Source organism: Pocillopora damicornis, chromosome 8 (genome assembly GCF_964200805.1).
Source record: "Pocillopora damicornis chromosome 8, jaPocDami1.2, whole genome shotgun sequence".
In the NCBI taxonomy this organism is placed as follows: Eukaryota; Metazoa; Cnidaria; class Anthozoa; order Scleractinia; family Pocilloporidae; genus Pocillopora; species Pocillopora damicornis.
Window position 1 is genome coordinate 3,416,548 of NC_142677.1, and position 17,829 is coordinate 3,434,376.

Consider the following 17,829-nt stretch of genomic DNA (forward strand, 5'->3'; position numbering starts at 1 on the left):
GTTTATTTTTGGTTACATTTATTCGCACAACACACATAATCTACCACAAAATACCTGTGTGTGAGGTAATTCGACATTTTCATTCTTTCCCGCGTTAATAATCTTTCCTTTTGTAAAAATGTAGACCACTTACAATGTTTCAAGTAATCCACTCACCCTAGAAAAAATAACTTTTACATGCATAGCATGCCTATGTTTTGAGACAGGTATATGCCCTTGGCCAGACTTGAGCTCACTATTTCAGTATACTAGTCCGACACGCGTAGTATCACTACACTTGATTCCACGGATCCAGTACCATCCAGGTATCCCAGTTACCCTGCTCACAGGGTCTAGTCTTTTCATATCTTAACAGCATGCCTCCTACAACGTTATAAGGTGCTACGCAACGGTCCCTACATTTCATCAGTTGCCTGCAGCCTCAATTTTGGAATTTCTTTTCTTTGTGATGATGTTATTGTTGTTGTTTTTTTCCTATAGGAGTCTTTTTTTTTCAAGGTCCCTCATTCAAGAATATTTCACCACAATTTATGTAAGATAATAACGCATGTTATATAATAAATCTACCATTATGATAGCTGATATACTGTCTGTCGGTCAGAAATGTTACAAGCTGTCCAATAGGCTCTAATTGCAGAACATTCAAAAAGAAAATCTTCCCTAACATTGCATGGCATTATATGTGCTCCCTGACCTTAGCCTTTGGGAAACGATGCAATTCCTATATACTTGTTAGCATTACTTGGCCTCAAAGATTCAGGAAAAATTCAACAACAAAAAATAACTTTGAGAAGAAAACGCGTAGTTATTATCTAGAAGAAATAAACAAGAATTAGGCGTTTCCTTTAAAGCAATACGAACATAATCGTTGAATTGTGAGTTTCTTGTTCTGACTCGAAAAAACAAAGGAAATGTTTTTACTGTAGAATCTTTTTAGTGATTGTCCTGCGTGCGCCCGTTTTTTTCTTTCTATTTAGCTTGACACAAAATTTTCGAGGTGGTCATTTGGTAAAACTCTTATCACCTGAGTTTGGTCGGGTCGGATGAGAAAATAGCTCTCGGTAACGAAGCAAGGATCATAAGGATCACTCTGCTCTCGCTCCGCCTCTTTCTATTTAGCTTGACACAAAATTTTCGAGGTGGTCATTTGGTAAAATTCTTATCACCTGAGTTGGTCGGGTCGGATGGAAAAATGGCTCTTGGTAACTAAGCAAGGATCTCTCTGCTCTCGCTTCGCGGGACATAACCTCGACCCAAATATTTTCCCGTCCAGCCATCCCACTCAGTCAATAAATACATAATATTTCACATCTGTTTTTGTTTGACACCTGAGGCTTAAAGACATGAGGGGACGCAAGCGGCCTCAACTGTAAGTACTTTTTAGAAATGTTAGGATATTATCCTAGCATTCCTAACATTCCGAGCTGCGCGAGAGTGTCAAAATCCGTGCGTATGTCACAGAAATGTCACTAGACCTAAACTACGCCAGATGAGGGCGAATAAATATGAGAAGATAAATGAATTAATGCCTGATATCAAAATGTCATCAGTTAATGCTTTTGTTTCACACGTAATCAATAGTACCTTTATTCCTCGGCCGGTTCCTTTGCGTTACATTGTAGATTATAAAAAGAAAAAAATCCACACGATTTATTTGTTGGAGTTTTGTTTTACGATTGATAGCACTTTGGAATATCTTGATGAGAGGTGGCTTCATTTGTCAATGAAAACAGGAACTGTCTGAGAGTACTTTCAATGAAGCTCACAAAATTTATTATAAAATGGTTAACTCACGCTAAGTTAACGGAATTATACATCAATTAGACTAAAATCACTTATTTTACCTATTTTAGTGAGTCTTCTCATCTATTCATGGTGAATTCACGGTCGATACCAATTCTACCCTGACTGCGGTGAAAAGAAGGTGATATTCCCTCAAACAACTCTTTAGGATTTTTGCCATATTTTAGCGTTTTCAGGTCCAACCACATTTATTTTGAATTATATAATTGAGAATTACTATAATTAATGCACAAGAAAAAGGCAATTGGAATCATTTATCGTGATCAAAAACATAATAGATAGGAAAACTATGACTAAGGAGTCTTGTTTATCCAGTGTATGGAAAAGACGTTAGGAAAATTTTACATGTATAGTTATCAAGTTGTTACCCTTTCTTTTACATTGCCCTCCTTCACTGGATATTTACAGACACGATCCGGGTTCTTAGTCCAAAAATGACCTTTCTCATTTCTTTTTGTCTCCAGCAGTAAATCAGTGGATTAACAAGCGAGTTTAACATGAGACATGTCAACCTCCATCGTCCGTTGATTGGGCAAATCTCATAGAAGCCTGTAGTTTTTACGATAAAACAGAAACAAATTGGCAGAAGGCAAACAGTAGCAGCACCAACTATAAACACAGTTGTCTTAAGCGCCTTGTTCTCTTTGACAAACCTTTTTACTTCATCTTGGGGAAGCTGCTGAGTTTTTATCATTTTTTGGTGCCGACGTGTCTCTCGGTAGATGGTGAAGTAAGTGAAAGCAAGAAAAAGAATGTTTGAAGTAGTGATAAGGCCTGTTAAATAACGGGATACTATGTAGACAGTCATTCTTAAAATACCATTGATGAAAACAAAGATCCAAACTGATAGCACTGCTATCTTCATGCTATTGTAAGTAACAATTTTTGAGTATCGCATCGTAAATTTGATAGCCATGAGTCTCTCGAATGTAACCAACATCACATGAAAGAATGAAGCTGTTAGCATTACAGTAATAAATGTGGAACAGAAATGTTCAACTGTTGCATTAATACTGAGATCGAATAATAGTATTATTATCCACAGGATAATCAAAGGCTGACAAAGGAGACCAGTTAATGCGTCAGTTACTGCTAAACAGGCCAGCAAGATGTTGCTGTTAGTAAGGAGTCGAGGCGTTGTTTTCACAGCCTTTATCACAAGTACGTTGAGAATGACTGTGCAGGGAAAAGTGATGGTGTTGATGATGATTATGATGATAGAACCAGCGACCAATAGGACATCTGCTTCTCTACCGGTGATGTTCGAGGCGTTCATGAATTTAGCCAAGGAGAAATTTGTCATGTCGAAATGGGAGCTCAGTCCAAATGAACAAGGTCTTCAGGAAGAACTGTTTCTTCTAGATGTTTAACCGCGAAATCGGAGGAAGATAAATACAGGGGGCAATGTGACCCTTTATTTAGCTAGTGATTTATAAGCATCTCATGGGAATGACTTCCCAGTCCACATCTGCATAACAATAAAACAGAACAAAGCGGAAAATGAAACACTGAACATGAATACAAGCACTCAAGTTGATCGGAGAGGCTTTATCACTTGACCCAAAGCTTTCGCCAGTGACCGCAACGGACGATAAAGGCCAAAGTAGCGACAAAAAGATCCATTGTTATCCATGTTATTTATGCATCACACATAAGTAAACCCTCAGCTCACTATACCAACCAAATAAGCCCCAAAAATTCGAAGGTAATTGCCAGTATTCGTGCGACCCTCTTAATCTTTTCATATTCTCTCTCGTTTATTCGTCCCATTTAACATTCTCTTTAGTGGCACCAAGCGAAATTGATGTAATTCTCAATAACAGAAGCAGCATTATTGATTATGTAAACAAAATCTATTTTAATTCATGCGCGAGAAAAAGTCAAGTGTGCACACATGGGACGGATCAATCATAGCACTGAAAGATACGGTAGACCTTCGAGGATCAGTTTTTTATTATTATTTTTAAGTGCCACTCTCGCTAAGAGCGGTCCTCTCGACTTTCCATCGGAAAAAAGTTTTCTCTCATTTTTTGCCCATGAAAAGGGTCTAGGACACATGTTTCAAAAATAGTTTAGTTGTTCTCCAATTCTCTTTTTTTGCGTCGCCACAAACCAAAAATGATTTTTGGCCAGACCACCTCCGTGAACAGCGATCGAAAGTGTCAATTTCAAAGATTTTGTCCAGCGCGCAGCGACTGCAACAATGTAGCTCACGGAATTCTATCTTGCTACAAGTTACAAGGTGTATTCAGTTAGTTCACAGACAAAATATGGAAACTTGAGCTGAAATATTTTTCATACCAGCGTGATCAGAGGAGACTCTTCTCTTCGACCTTAATTTGCATATCAAAAATTCACTACTTTGTACGAAAGAATCCTCAAAATGCAGGCGTTAATCGGGCCGAAAAAGCATATCAGTGGATAGTTTATACACAATTGAGGTCACTGATTGCCTCAAACCCACGGGTATATCTCTAGCTTCCATCCACCAACTTCTTAAAAACAACGCAAATCCATGTGTTTGCTCAATTGCGCTGGTGTCAAAGATCATTTGCATGATTCTTGGAATTGACCAAGATCTCCTTTTGACAGTTCAAACTTCGTTCGTTTATCTTCTACGTTGACTAACTGACTAACTGACTAACTTGTAGCAAGATAGAATTCCGTGAGCTACATTGTTGCAGTCGCTGCGCGCTGGACAAAATCTTTGAAATTGACACTTTCGATCGCTGTTCTCAGAGGTGGTCTGGCCAAAAATCATTTTTGGCTTGTGGCGAAGCAAAAAAAGAGAATTGGAGAACAACTAAACTACTTTTGAAACATGTATCCTGAACACTTTTCATGGGCAAAAAATAAAAGAAAACTTTTTTCCGATGGGAAGTCGAGAGGACCGCTCTTTTCGGGAGCGGCACTTAAATGTCAAACTAAAAATTATTATTTTAACTAGAGTTTTCAAGAAAACTTTTGGTAAATTATTAAAATGCGCCCGAGTTATTTACTAAAACATGTTTTCGAACTGAATTCTTTTGCTCGCTAATTATGGATGATAGCCAACAAAGATGACTACCGATGGTTTTTCTTTTTCTTTTTTTTGCGGCAAAACATCTTGATCTATGAACTAATCGCCCCAACATCTCCTGATTTCGGTTGCACATAAAGATCTTTGCTATCTACCTGCGTTTAAAAATAGACTGTGAACGGAAAAAAAATAAAAAGGAGAAGAGTTCGAATTCATTGCTGAAAGTAAAAAAGAAGCCTGCATGTCCACACAAAGAAAGAAAGAAATTCAAAGCACAAAGGCGTAAGAATCTCACCGAAACGGATAAAGGCTCGTGGTTTAGACAATCTTCGCTGCTCGCACTCCGTCAGTAACCACAAGGTTTGCCGCGGCTTGCCTAAGGCGCTTTCATTTGAAAATAAAAATAGTTGAAATCAAAATTATCGTTCAGCAAAATTGAAATAAAGGTCTGTCACGGGAAACTATTTCATAGCCACTCGCATAGTGTTTTCGCTCCGAGTCACCTGAGACTCTACAGGGCGCCTATGTGTTTCTACTAGCGGTCGGCATTTCGAATTTATTAGAGTGTAATCATAACTTGACAAGTTGTCATCCAATAGCGTGAATTATTGGGAAAATTTTAAAAGCAAAAAAGAAAACCTACTTCGTTTTTACGCGAATGAGCCCTCTTTGAACGAATTAATGAGGTACGTAAACTCAACGGATTGCCTTGAAATTCGGTTACGCAAAAAATGTACCATGTTAAACTCACTTGTTAATTTACTGATATCCTTGTATTTTTGACAATTAGGGAAATGTGAAACGTCTACTTAATGACATGACAAAATTAAATCGTTCATTTGGCGACAAAAAGTTTCCATATTATGCTGGATGCATGTGCTAATGTTTGTGATTCTAAGAATAAGCGCAAAGTTGCAATAAATTCTACAATCTACGTAAAATAATTTAGGGACAGAGGAATTCGCATCACCGAAGAACAAACAGACTTAAGAAATTTTTCCTATCCATGCACGCCTTTACGACAGAAGGGAAAATGTCAAGGAAAAGGAGCTTACGGACGGTTTTACGGACCGATTTTATGTATGATATTAGGCTTCAGTAAAAGCACCGACAGACGGTCATTGTTGTTGGGTTTATCGTACGATCCTAAACTAAAACATGTAGTAATCGATCTCGTTAGTTGGTAAAATTGCCGACAACTAGACTCTGAATCTAGCTTTATTGTTGACGTAGCCGAAAATCTTATTTAATTTCATTAAAACTTCTCTACTGAACTTTCAAGAACTGTCCTTAATACAACTGAGACCGTTGATGTGTACACCGAATAGCTAAGCGTATGACGCAACGAACTTGCAGTGTGTCATGCTGTATTGTTCATGTTGTTGTCATTTAATATGAGTAAGCTTACTCCAATTGAGAGAATTATGAAACATTTAAGACGAGTGAAGGCATGTCAAATGCAGTTTCCCTTGGTTTGCTAGAAGTCCAGTTGCCGCAAATTTTGTTGTCCGGAAATTATTGACGGACTTCTGCGCTTCCGTCGCCAATCGAGTTTTCTAGTTTCCCCTAGATGATGTGAATATAGATAACGGCGTGATATGTGACTGACATAGTCTATAGACTGTGCGATTTTACGCCGCGATCTGCGTCGGAATAATAATCATAATAAATTAGTCTATAATAGAATCGCATAGCTAGAGGTAAACTCGCGGTCTGATTGGCTATCGAAGAGAGGGTATTTAGCGTGGAATTGCACTTGTGCATGAAGGGATATTGTAGACGTGGGTCGCGAGCAAAAATTGTTACTATCTGAGGTGCCGCAGATCACTGAAGTCCGGAAAGTAATGACGAAATTCTATAGGCTGTCGTGGTTACTCTGATACTTTTAACCTCAGTTGATCAGGCATGAAATGCGCTCCAGGTCAGTAGAAACTATTATCGTTATGATAACTGACATTCAATCAGTTGATCAGAAACGCTACGAGCTAATAAAGAGCTGCTTAAATAGCTGTAATTGTAGAACATTAAAAAGAATATCTTCCATAATATTGCATAGCATTGGTTGTGCAACTTGCCTGTTGTATTTGGGACATAACGCAAATCCTATATACTCATTAGTATTCCCTTGTGTTTAAGGAGACAATTAACAAAAAAACCTTTTCGTGGGAAAACGCGTAGTTCTTTTCTTAAACCATTTAACGAGAACTAAAGAAAAAAAGAACGAACAAAAAGTTGTATTCACTGTTTATTATAACTTTAGAAAACAGGGACAATTGAAAGTAACTTTGTAATTTGCAGGCGGTTAACGAATCACCTCCCGAAAACATAATTACCAAAAAAAAAAAAACCAGTAACTCAGGAATTTTGTTTATCCAGTGGCTGGAAAAGACGTCAGCAAATTTTAGATATGTGGTACCTAAGGTTTTAACACTTTCTACCAAATTCCCTTCCTTCACTGGTTGTGTATATGCACTACCGCGGGTCTTATTCCAAAAATGACCTGTCTCATCTCTTTTTGTCTCCAGCAGTAAATCTGTGGATTAACAAACGAGTTTAACATGGCACATGTTTGCATCAATGACAGATCGATGGGGCAACTTTCAGAAAGACCTGTAGCTATAACAATAAGACAGAAACAAAGTGGAAGAAGACAAACAAAAACAGCACCAACTACATATAAAGTTGTCTTAAGCGCTTTGTTTTCTTTGGTAAATCTTTCCACTTCTTCCTGGGGCATTTGCTGAGTTTTAATTTTCTCTTGGTGACGTCGTGTTTCACGATACATGATGAAATAAGCGACAGAAAGGAAAATAATACATGAAGCAGTAAGAACACCAGACAGAGAAAGTACTACTAGATCCCATTCTATCACATCAAAAACTCCAAAAATAAAGGAAATGATCCAAGCTACTAACACTGCTCTCTTCATGCTATTATCAGTTATAATGTTTGAGTATTGCATTGTAAATTTGATAGCTATGAGTCTCTCGAAAGTAACGAACATCAGATGAAAGAATGAAGCTGTAAGTGTTGTAATCACAATTGTGTAATTGCAGTTTTCAACTATTTTACTGTTACTGATACCAACTAATAGGAAAATCTTCCACAGGACAAACAATGGCTGGCCAAGGAGACCAGTTAAGGCGTCGGTCACCGCTAAACAGGCCAGCAAGATGTTGCTGTTGGTACGGAGTCGAGGCGTCGTTTTCACAGCCTTTATCACAAGTGCGTTGAGCACAACTGTGCAGGGAAAAGTGATGGTGTTGATGATGATTATGATTATGGCACCAGCCACCGGAGGTACATCTGCTGTGTCGCCTTGTCCGCTAGTTTTGTTTGTAAAATTTGTAAAACTGGGCAAGGAAACGTCTACCATGTCGATCTGGAAGCTAAATGCAAGATAAGTATACGTCTCGGAACAACTTGTTCAACCAGTCGTTCTCTCTCTGGCATGAAATCGGAGGAAGGTAAAGGGGCAGGAAATCTTATGGTTTTAATAGAGAGTGGTTTAAGCATCTCCTGGGAATAACTTCTCAGTCGACATGTGTCCTGCAACAATACAGGAAAAAGCTAAATCAGAATCGCTAAACGCCGCCTAATCAAAAGGATTTTCCTCAAGATCTGCCCATGAATAAATCTTATTCCAAAAATGATTGAGATCATTTTTAATTAGATTTTTCAGGTATTGCCAAACGTGTGCTTTTAAATCTAAAATCGTTTCAGCCCTTGAGAGCTCGATTGACCACGACGACTAGAAAGTGTTCGATCGTCTCTTCACTTAGAAGTATGTTTTCACTTAATTTCTGAGGATTGTTTTACGCTATCCATCGATCGATAGGTGTTTCGTGTTTCATAAGTTGATTAGTTTTCATTTGTTCGATTAGATTTGCATTGGAAAAAAAGCATATACAAATTCTTTAGTTTGAAATCTATCTTGCGGCTTTTTCATTTCCAATCATATGTAAATCACTGTAAGTTTAAAGCTCACCGTTTTAGGTGCGTCAAGAAAGATTCATTTGAAATATCTAATAATTTGACACTGGTCTCATCTTCCGTGTCGTGGTTTTATAATTTGCCTTTTGCTTAAACCGCCCATTTTTTCTCGCAATATTCCGCAATTGGGATCAATGAAACCAAGATAGGAAAGCAAGAGGGTAAAAAACACATGTTTGGCGCAGCCGCTTAGAAAATTAGGAATACTTTTTGAATAATTGCTAATGAGGCAAGTGATGCAAACGAAATAAGCATGAAGAAAATGTTGTTTCACCCGTTTACGTAGGCTGTAAGGGTTTCTTTAATTTTGGTTTGCGATTAATTGATAAGACATCGTAATATCCATGAAAGAAAATGCCCCAATCTTAATTATGAAAATTCAGTCGGTTACCAATGGGAAATATACTCTATACTAATTTATTTTTTAATTTCTCTTATCCTTTTGATAGTGCGATACTTTGCTGTAAGGAAACAGGTTGAATTTTATGGATTGTAGTTGCAATAAACAGTTTCGCTTCCCGAGAGGGCCCATCAAACAAAACGCTTTCTTTATTACGACCCGAAAGTGAGGAAATTGCTTTTAAAGTGATTCCTCAGTATTGCACTGCACATCATGTACTGGAAATAAAAATTTATGTAATCAGGCGGATAAGCGCGCGCGCTTTCCAAGAACATGGTATTTTTTTTTCAATCAATGGACCAGGTAAAGAAGCATGATGATCTTCAGCTCTTGAATTAGCACGGTGACCAATATTTTTATTGCATAAATTTGGTGTACAAATTGTCCCCTGTAAAAAGGAAAAATCAAAACGATTATCTTAGGATAAAACAGATATAGCTAAAAGCGTGCACTTGCTTCCAGCTACCGCAAAATGTACCTTGAACGGATGAAATTACGCGCGTGATTGGCTCACATCACTAAAAAACGTAATCAATCCATGCGGCATCTTACAGTTATTTCTTCGGTTTAAAACGAAATTAAAGAAATCCTTTTGCTTAATCTGATAGGCATGTTCGATTGGTTTCGTCGTTTATTGCAATTGCTATCTATTTAATTCAACCTGATTCCTAAAAGTAAAGCCATACACTATGATAAGGAATAAACCAACCAGAACGGCAGTCAGAGAGACTTTGACAATCACTAGAGGGCCTGCTTTCAGATATAGTGACAAAAGAAATTCGATTTCAAGAGTATATTCCCCATCGGGTGGACTTAATTTCCATGTTCAGGATTGAGGCCATCTCTTATGTAAATTATACAACGTGATATTGGCGTGAAAAAAAAAAAAACAAAAAAAAACCAAAAAAAAAACCAAGTTTTCTCAATGCAAATTTCTTTTGGATCGTTAACAACTTTCGTAATTTTCATAATTTTCTGAGCGGTTGCGCTCAACATTTACTCAAATCAGTTTACTTTCTAATTCCTTCATCCTGGCTTACTTCAGTGAGTCGAATTGCGAGACCTTGTGCTGTAGAAGTAAAATTGAAACTTGCGAACGATGTAACTGGCCATTAAAAAAGCCGTAATGTAAATACTATTCTTTAAGCCCATGGTGCCAGGGCACAATAGATGCCAAAGGATCAAAAGTTTTCGTCCGTCAAATAAGATTTGACGGACGAAAATTGATGAGCCAAACGTGCACGAAACATTTATGTAGCCATGGAAAGCGAAATAATCTCCTGAAGTTAGAACAATATGTTATGTGAGAGGGCAGTCAAGATGTTTTTCTTTATCGCCACAACTTCAATTTGGCTCTCATGCGCTGAAACCATTCTGGACTTTTAAAAACTAATTTTATAGTATTGGGAAGATGGGATTAAAATTGGGCCTCAATCACTTTCGGATTGAAATTTATTCATGGGCAAAGTACTAAGAGAAATTTATTTGACCGGGCGGAGTTTAGCGTTTCCAATTCAGCTTTGTGCTGCATTGATGTCATGCATATGTGGATTCAGTAGTCATTCCCAGGAGATGAAAAATGAAACCTGACTTTCTTCGTATTATGTAATGGTAAACGTCTTGTAGAAACGGTTGTTCAGATACATACTTTAGTTGCATTAAATTTCCAATTAGATATGGCAAACTTTTCCACGGATAGTTTTACAAACGCTACAAACTTAACCATTGGAGAAGGTGACACAGCAGATGTCCTATTGGTGCTCAGTTACATTATAACCATCGTCATCAACACCATCATTTGTCCCTTCATAGTTCTCCTCAACGTACTGGTGATAATGACTATGAAAACAAGATCACCACTCTAAACTAACAGCAACATCTCACTGTCCTGTTTAGAGGTGACTGAGAAGAAGAAGTGGAAAGATTAAAAAAAAAAAAGGACAAGGCGCTGAAGATTTATTATGTTCAGAGTTGGTTCTGTTATTGTCTGCCTTCTTCCACTTTGCTTCCGTCTCGTAGTTAAAGCTACAGGCCTTTCTGAGAGTTACCCTATCAACGAACCATTTACGCAAAAAATGTACCATGTTAAACTCACTTGTTAATTTACTGATATCCTTGTTTTTTTGACAATTAGGGAAATGTGAAACGTCTACTTAATGACATGACAAAATTAAATCGTTCATTTGGCGACAAAAAGTTTCCATATTGTGCTGGATGCATGTGCTAATGTTTGTGATTCTAAGAATAAGCGCAAAGTTGCAATAAATTCTACAATCTACGTAAAATAATTTAGGGACAGAGGAATTCGCATCACCGGAGAACAAACAGACTTAAAAAATTTTTCCTATCCATGCACGCCTTTACGACAGAAGGGAAAATGTCAAGGAAAAGTAGCTTACGGACGGTTTTGAAAACATGCCCATAGTATCAGAATTTGTCAAAATGCTCCTAAATCAAATGAACACCAAAACCATGTTTACAGCCGCAGTGATTTGGAAATCATGAAGACTAAAATAATTAGAAAATATGTGGCAATAAAAGCCTAGCGTAGTGTTGCACTCATCTTACTCTATTAAGATCCAACACAAGAGCTTTCCTTCTTACAAGATTTAATAACAAGAGTTTCATGAAACCTAATCGTATAATCAAAAGATTAAAGGATAAAGGTATAACCAGTTGCAAAAGTAGTTGAGACATTTGAGAACAGAAAAGTGTTCACCATGTGATCCAACATATTGTATCCCCTTACCCCTCTTTTGCAATGTTGCTATAGGCAGTATCATGTACATGGGAGTACCTTTTGATTTTTTTTGGTTTTTTTCTCTAACATTCTTATTAACCTTCAGATGAAATCGCTAACCGCACTTTTTCTTCAAAGTGTCTCAACATTTTTTGCAATTTGGTGGTAGCTTTTGACTTTGGTATATTATGAATTGATCTACCTCACTAAGTAGAGTAATACGACATATTCGTAAGCATACAGTTCCAAATAAAACAAACAACAGAAAAAAAACAAAAACAAAAATAACGACGACAACAACAACTAAAAAAAACAGTTGTCCATCAATAAGCACCCTTGAAGTCAGTTGTGTGTTTCTTGGGGATGCATTGCGGTCCTACAGGAGTGCCATATCGCTCCACCTTCTGCGCTGAGAAGTTATAGGGCTCAATCGGTGTAATTAAGATGGCATTGGTAGATCCGATAGAAGGATCCTCGTCAAAGTAGTTGAAAGGCCTTATGAAGAAGCGAGCGGAGTTGGCAGCCGTGGCGGTGTTGGGCAGGTCTTCTGCATGAGGCACATGCATCGCGCCAATTGTAACCCAGGCAACCAAATCCTCGTTCACAATGGGGTCATCATCCGCGAGGTAATTACGGAAATCAACCTGTGAAATGGTAAAGAAAGATTAAATATATTCGTAACGTTTGAAGCACTCATAACGGCGTTCATTGCCTTGCCTGACAACATACAACCAATGACAACAAGCATGATACCATAAAAACTATCGTTGTCTCCAAAATACATTCATCAAGAGAGCATTATTTCAATTCAACGTGGTCAGATTGGATGCGTTTTCCATTTATTACCAAACGTTTGAAAGAGTGTTTTCCACGCAGCTCTTAACCCTCTTATACTGTATCCTCCAGAACAGACATTATTTCTTCGCTACATGTATTCATATATATTTAGTTCACGTTAAACAGAAGAAAATAAGCTTTAGAAAAAGAGAGCCTAACCTGTGGATCTGTTGGCGAGTTTTGATTATAAATAGAGCTACTCTGTGTCTCATTCTCTTTGTACTTGGTGATAGCCATTTGATAGAGGGACCAGCTCAACATTGGTGTGATCATCCAATCTTCTGGGTACAACTGCTTCAACATGTTGTCCAGCTGGATGCGGTATCCTTTTTTCACACCCATTCGGTTTTTCTTCTTTTCATTGAAAAAGTTTAGGTACATTGGATGGTCGAAGTCAAACTTGTAAGATGCATCCATCTCTGTTTTCTTCACATCGCGTTTCAGAACTTTCTGGACACGTCGTCTGTTAGGAAACCATCGCTCAGTGATGTTTTCGATCCCAATTTCGATAGTCTCGTACGAATTTCCCCTGCCACCAACGTCCAGATCCACTTTATAGTTGATAAGGTGATCGTGTGTACCACTTGTGAAATCCTCATGAAGCGGGTATGCGTATGGGTCCATGTTAGAGTTATAGAATGCTCCAAAAATATACCCAGAAGCTGACATCTTGACTTCAATGACTCCGCTCTGGTAGAATATGAAGTCAAAAACATAATCATAATTGTAAACTGTTGCCACTGTACGCAGAACTAATACTTGGTTGGCCATCCCTCCATAAAACTTGTAACCATTATAAAAGTTGTTATCATAATGCCGACGAAGTGGTGTTCCAGTATTTAGTTCAAATACGCACACTGCGTTGCGAAAGGTCTGCGGATTTCCAACTCCAATCATGTGCACTAAGTCGAAGAAAGTAGCAGTATTAGGGCAATCAACGCCTCGAACCATTTCGTAACTACTCATTCCCATTCGCCATGAGCCGTCAAGAAAGTTATTCCAAGAGGGGCTTGGATAAAAACCTGCGTAAGTAGCCGCTGCTTCTTGAAGACTGAGCTCGTAAACAATTCTCTCTCCGTTAAATTTAATATCGTAGATTTGCATACCACTGTTGGAATCCATTCTGAAATCAAACGACCACGACATGTAGGTAATTTGACGTCCATTTACAGAGTAACGCTTTCCATCGGGCTCATACTGCACTGGTTCTCTCATTGGCTTAAATGGCTGAGGAACTTCTCGACGTTCGTAACTGGAAAATAGCGCGTCTGTGCCTTTTGGAGCTGGCACAGAAATCTTGTTAATGGTATTATTTTCGAATTTTCCCGCTAACTCGTCTATAGTGTCAAAAGTCTGATTGTTGTAAAGAACCTTGAGGATTTTCCATTTAGAAACGTCCGCTCCTCCATGATCTACCAGGAACATCAAGTCTAGAGTATGAAGATAATGGCCTGCAACATCCCCGCGAACAAAGTAGATCCAGGTATAGCGGTCCTCCCCTGTAAAACCCATAGGGGCTGTGTAAAGGAACTGTAGGCACTTTATACCAGAGACACAGGGGAAGATGTAGATGTAGCCGTCATAACTTTCAGACATTAACTTGGCGAGTTTACTGGCAGCTTCCTTGACAATCTCTCTTTCTAGTGCGTTATATTCTACAACGCCATCAAAAGGGCGAGCATTAAATGGAACAGTTTTTTTCTGTCCACCTGGAATCTCTCTAACCTTGTAATCAGTTGGCGTCGAGACCGGATGGATGATGTATTCTTTTACCACAGGTGGATCGGTGGCACCATGGAAAACCACAGCAACAGCTTTTCGTTCGGGCTTGGCACCATTATTGTCTAGATGCTCCAGAACTTCCTCTTTCGACGGCGGAAGCAACTGTATCAAGTAAATATAATTGCTGTCGACTGTAGCCTTGGAATATTCCGTGAGGTTTAGTGAGGCCTGCTTCAGTAAATAATCCCTAACGGCGGTGATCTCGCTGACTGTCAGGTCGTTAAAAGGACTCGAAGACTTTGGTGGTTCTTTGGAACTCGTCATTCCATCAGCACAAGGTTCCACACTCATCGTGGTCTTAGAGGTTGGTTTTGGCTTTGTGTCTTGGTTCTCGGCCCCTTTCTGTTGCTTTGTTGCAACAACTATCAGAGCAATTAAAAGTGCTACACTTATCACGATGAAGATGATGGCCAGGACCTTCCACAGCATAGGGGCTGAGCTGGGCGCTGGGCTGGCTTTCTTCTTAAGCATAGGATCGCTCGATTCCATTGTCAACAACGATCTACGCAAGGTAGAAATGAAATCAATTTGAGATTATCACTTTTGCTGACTAATAGCGTGCAATTAGCAGATATTGTTTTGTGCCTCCGGGTGGCATTCTTTGGACTTAATTAATTCTGGTCCTCTTGACCTTGGAAACGCTGTGGTAATTTTATACATGCTTTAACAAATAGAGAAGCCTTGACCGTGCTCTGTTCTGTTGTAATGCACGCAGGAGGCGACTAGAGCATGAAAGAAGTGTAGGGAGAAACACAAGGCGTAGCTTTGCTTCGTTGGACATAGTACAATTTAGCAGATGGCGTGACAGCTTAAGCCCTGCTTTATGCTTTGTACTCTGATACCAATCAATCAATTGCTGGTTTTCAGTGTCACGCCATTCAAAATAGATCAAAATAAAAAATAAAAACCGTTCAATCGATTTAGTCTAGAATCTGGAAATAGAAAGAACTTAGATATGTAAAGACTCTCGCCAAGATTCAGGTCACAGCAATTTTTCTTACGGAAGATATGAGGAGAAACGTTTTTCCCAAATTTATAGAGATTTGTATGGAGCCGCCATGCTGGTGCCCACCTAGATTGGCACCAACATGGCGGCCGGAAACCAGCAGAAACATCTGTCACTGAGTTTTGCTACAAAAGCGTGAATTTATCTCTCTAAGAACTCATAAACGTAACAATAATACTTTATTCTAATACAAGAACTGTTCAGATAGCTGAATTTCCCTAAATAAGTCACCTTTTAAACCAACATAACAGCTCTCTCGCTCGTCATGTAAAGGCCACGTCACGCAAAAGCTTAGAAATTCAAGAGTAGTCTATCACTAAACCAAGAACCCATTTGGAGTGAAAATTTGTCTGAATATTAGTTTTTAGCTGCTCTAATACATCATGAAAGTAAAATCTCAGGAGGATCAATAGTTCTGAAGTCTGAAATTTAGTGACGTCACGTGAAAACCAGCAATACCGATCAAGCAAAACTTAAAAGTAAAACCTTCTTTTATGGCTCACGTTATAGGAAATAAAAGACAGAACCAAATTTGATACTGGATTAAGACCAGAAAAAATGAACTTCTTTGGAACTAACGGGGTTTAGGCCCTTAGCGCACGCGAGGATAATATGTTTCGACCGAAAAGAAAGCGCCATAGACTTGGGGACAAATAATTCAAGGGTCGAAATTCCTTCACTTTAATATAACTTGCAAAACGTGGGCTTGCTTCTCTAATGATCTCAAAATCTTCAAATGCTTCCATGCGGCTTCCCGATAAAACCAACAAGCATACTCAGAGTCTCAGCCCTGTTTTTCATTTCATGCGGTGACAACACAAAAAACGTGACTCTTACGATCCCCTTAACAATAACAATAATGACGTAAAGCAGACAGTGTGTGAGAGAGATTATTTGCATATAATAATTGAGGCAGAGGACATTTTTGAAAATGTAACCTTGAAAACAGCTAGGTATCAATATCAGTAGATAAATGACAGCAATTTCATGCTTCTTCTCGCAGTTCTGTTGGCAATAACTTCGCATTTTAGTAAAACTGTTGGGAAATTGTCACACAAAACCGTCGTCAGACATTTACTAATTTGCTCGTTCCAATAAATGTTTTTGCTTTTCATCCGTTTTCTTTTAAATAGCCACCTCTAAAAGCATGACTGTTTTTTTCCGAAGCAAATCAGCCAATTGATGAAACGAGTAGAATAACAATTGGTTGTGATTTTCTTCAGGATCAAGAGATTTAGTTTGTACGCTTTCAGTATACCATTTCGGTTTTGATTTATATACTGACGGTGTACAGCGGAAATAATATTGAAGTACCGAAAAAAAAAAAAAAGGCTGGATATGAAACCTTGTTCCTCATGATAATTACAAAGGTTAACAGTGATCTTCGGTTGAGCCCTTACTTCCTTATTCAGTTGTAATTATTCAATTTGATTGCTGTACTTGGTAAACCTAAACGTCCTGAACGGCTCAGGGATGGCCTTTTGGTAATAGTTTGTAATAAAGATCCGTTTTAGAATAGTGTTGACGTTTCCTACAGGATGAGCTAATCCACAAATGTGTTTCAAGCTTTTCAATACAGTATTAAAAAAAAAAAAAAGATCATACCTGAATCAAATGGAACCGTTAATCCGTCGCGTCAGTGTAAGACTGATACATACAGTGGCAGATCTGCAGAGGTTACTAAGTTATAAATAGACTAGCGTGACAATATGACAGATACTTTTTAGCGGAGCTAGTGTAGAGAGCAAGAGAATAGTCGTGTATTACGAACTTTCGCTGTATCAAACTCCTCGCAAATACATCCAGCAAATGCGTTTGTATTTAAGAAAAAAAAAAGCCTTCAAGAAACGATACTCTTTAGCGACAATTTTTCCCTCAGCAGTTACGTGACAGCAACGGAATATCTTAGAGACAGATTATGTAAAACATCGAGCGACTTTGTGTCAATCATTATGTCATTGTTATTCACTTTTCATTGCACTACTCTCGAAGCTCCATTGTCTTCATACCTTGACATTTTGAAGTAACACCGAAATATTCAAATACGAAGTAAGTCATTATTCCGATTTTAAAAGAAATGTGCAAACGTGGTCGACGTATCTCTTCGGTTTAAATGATTTTAGCACAACTTGAGAAAGGCACTTGATGCGAATGCTTTAGTGAGATTACAAAAACAAACCTTATCGTATGTGGGGCTATTGCATTGTACCACAAAGTGATTGCTTATCGTTACTCTCGATGAACATAAC

At 38.3% G+C, this 17,829-nt stretch overlaps 3 protein-coding genes across 3 annotated transcripts; all 3 read right to left on the reverse strand.

Annotated features, from left to right (window-relative positions):
- Positions 1-1,742: 1,742 nt before the first annotated feature.
- LOC149040981 (adenosine receptor A2a-like) lies at positions 1,743-3,169 on the reverse strand. Its single transcript, XM_089214709.1, has one exon. It carries the CDS (start codon positions 3,104-3,106, stop codon positions 2,195-2,197), a length of 912 nt encoding a protein of 303 aa, XP_089070835.1. The 5' UTR covers positions 3,107-3,169; the 3' UTR covers positions 1,743-2,194.
- A 3,883-nt stretch (positions 3,170-7,052) lies between these two features.
- Positions 7,053-11,163, reverse strand: LOC113679150 (adenosine receptor A2a). The gene has a single exon (XM_027196101.2). It carries the CDS (start codon positions 8,196-8,198, stop codon positions 7,275-7,277), a length of 924 nt encoding a protein of 307 aa, XP_027051902.2. The 5' UTR covers positions 8,199-11,163; the 3' UTR covers positions 7,053-7,274.
- Positions 11,164-11,305: 142 nt separating this feature from the next.
- On the reverse strand, positions 11,306-17,277 carry LOC113679149 (diamine oxidase [copper-containing]). Its single transcript, XM_089214195.1, has 3 exons — positions 17,186-17,277; positions 12,952-15,076; positions 11,306-12,599 (listed from the first exon to the last, which is right to left on the reverse strand). The coding sequence occupies exons 2-3, from the start codon at positions 15,061-15,063 to the stop codon at positions 12,279-12,281; spliced, it is 2,433 nt and encodes an 810-aa protein (XP_089070321.1). The 5' UTR covers positions 15,064-15,076; positions 17,186-17,277; the 3' UTR covers positions 11,306-12,278.
- Positions 17,278-17,829: the final 552 nt, after the last annotated feature.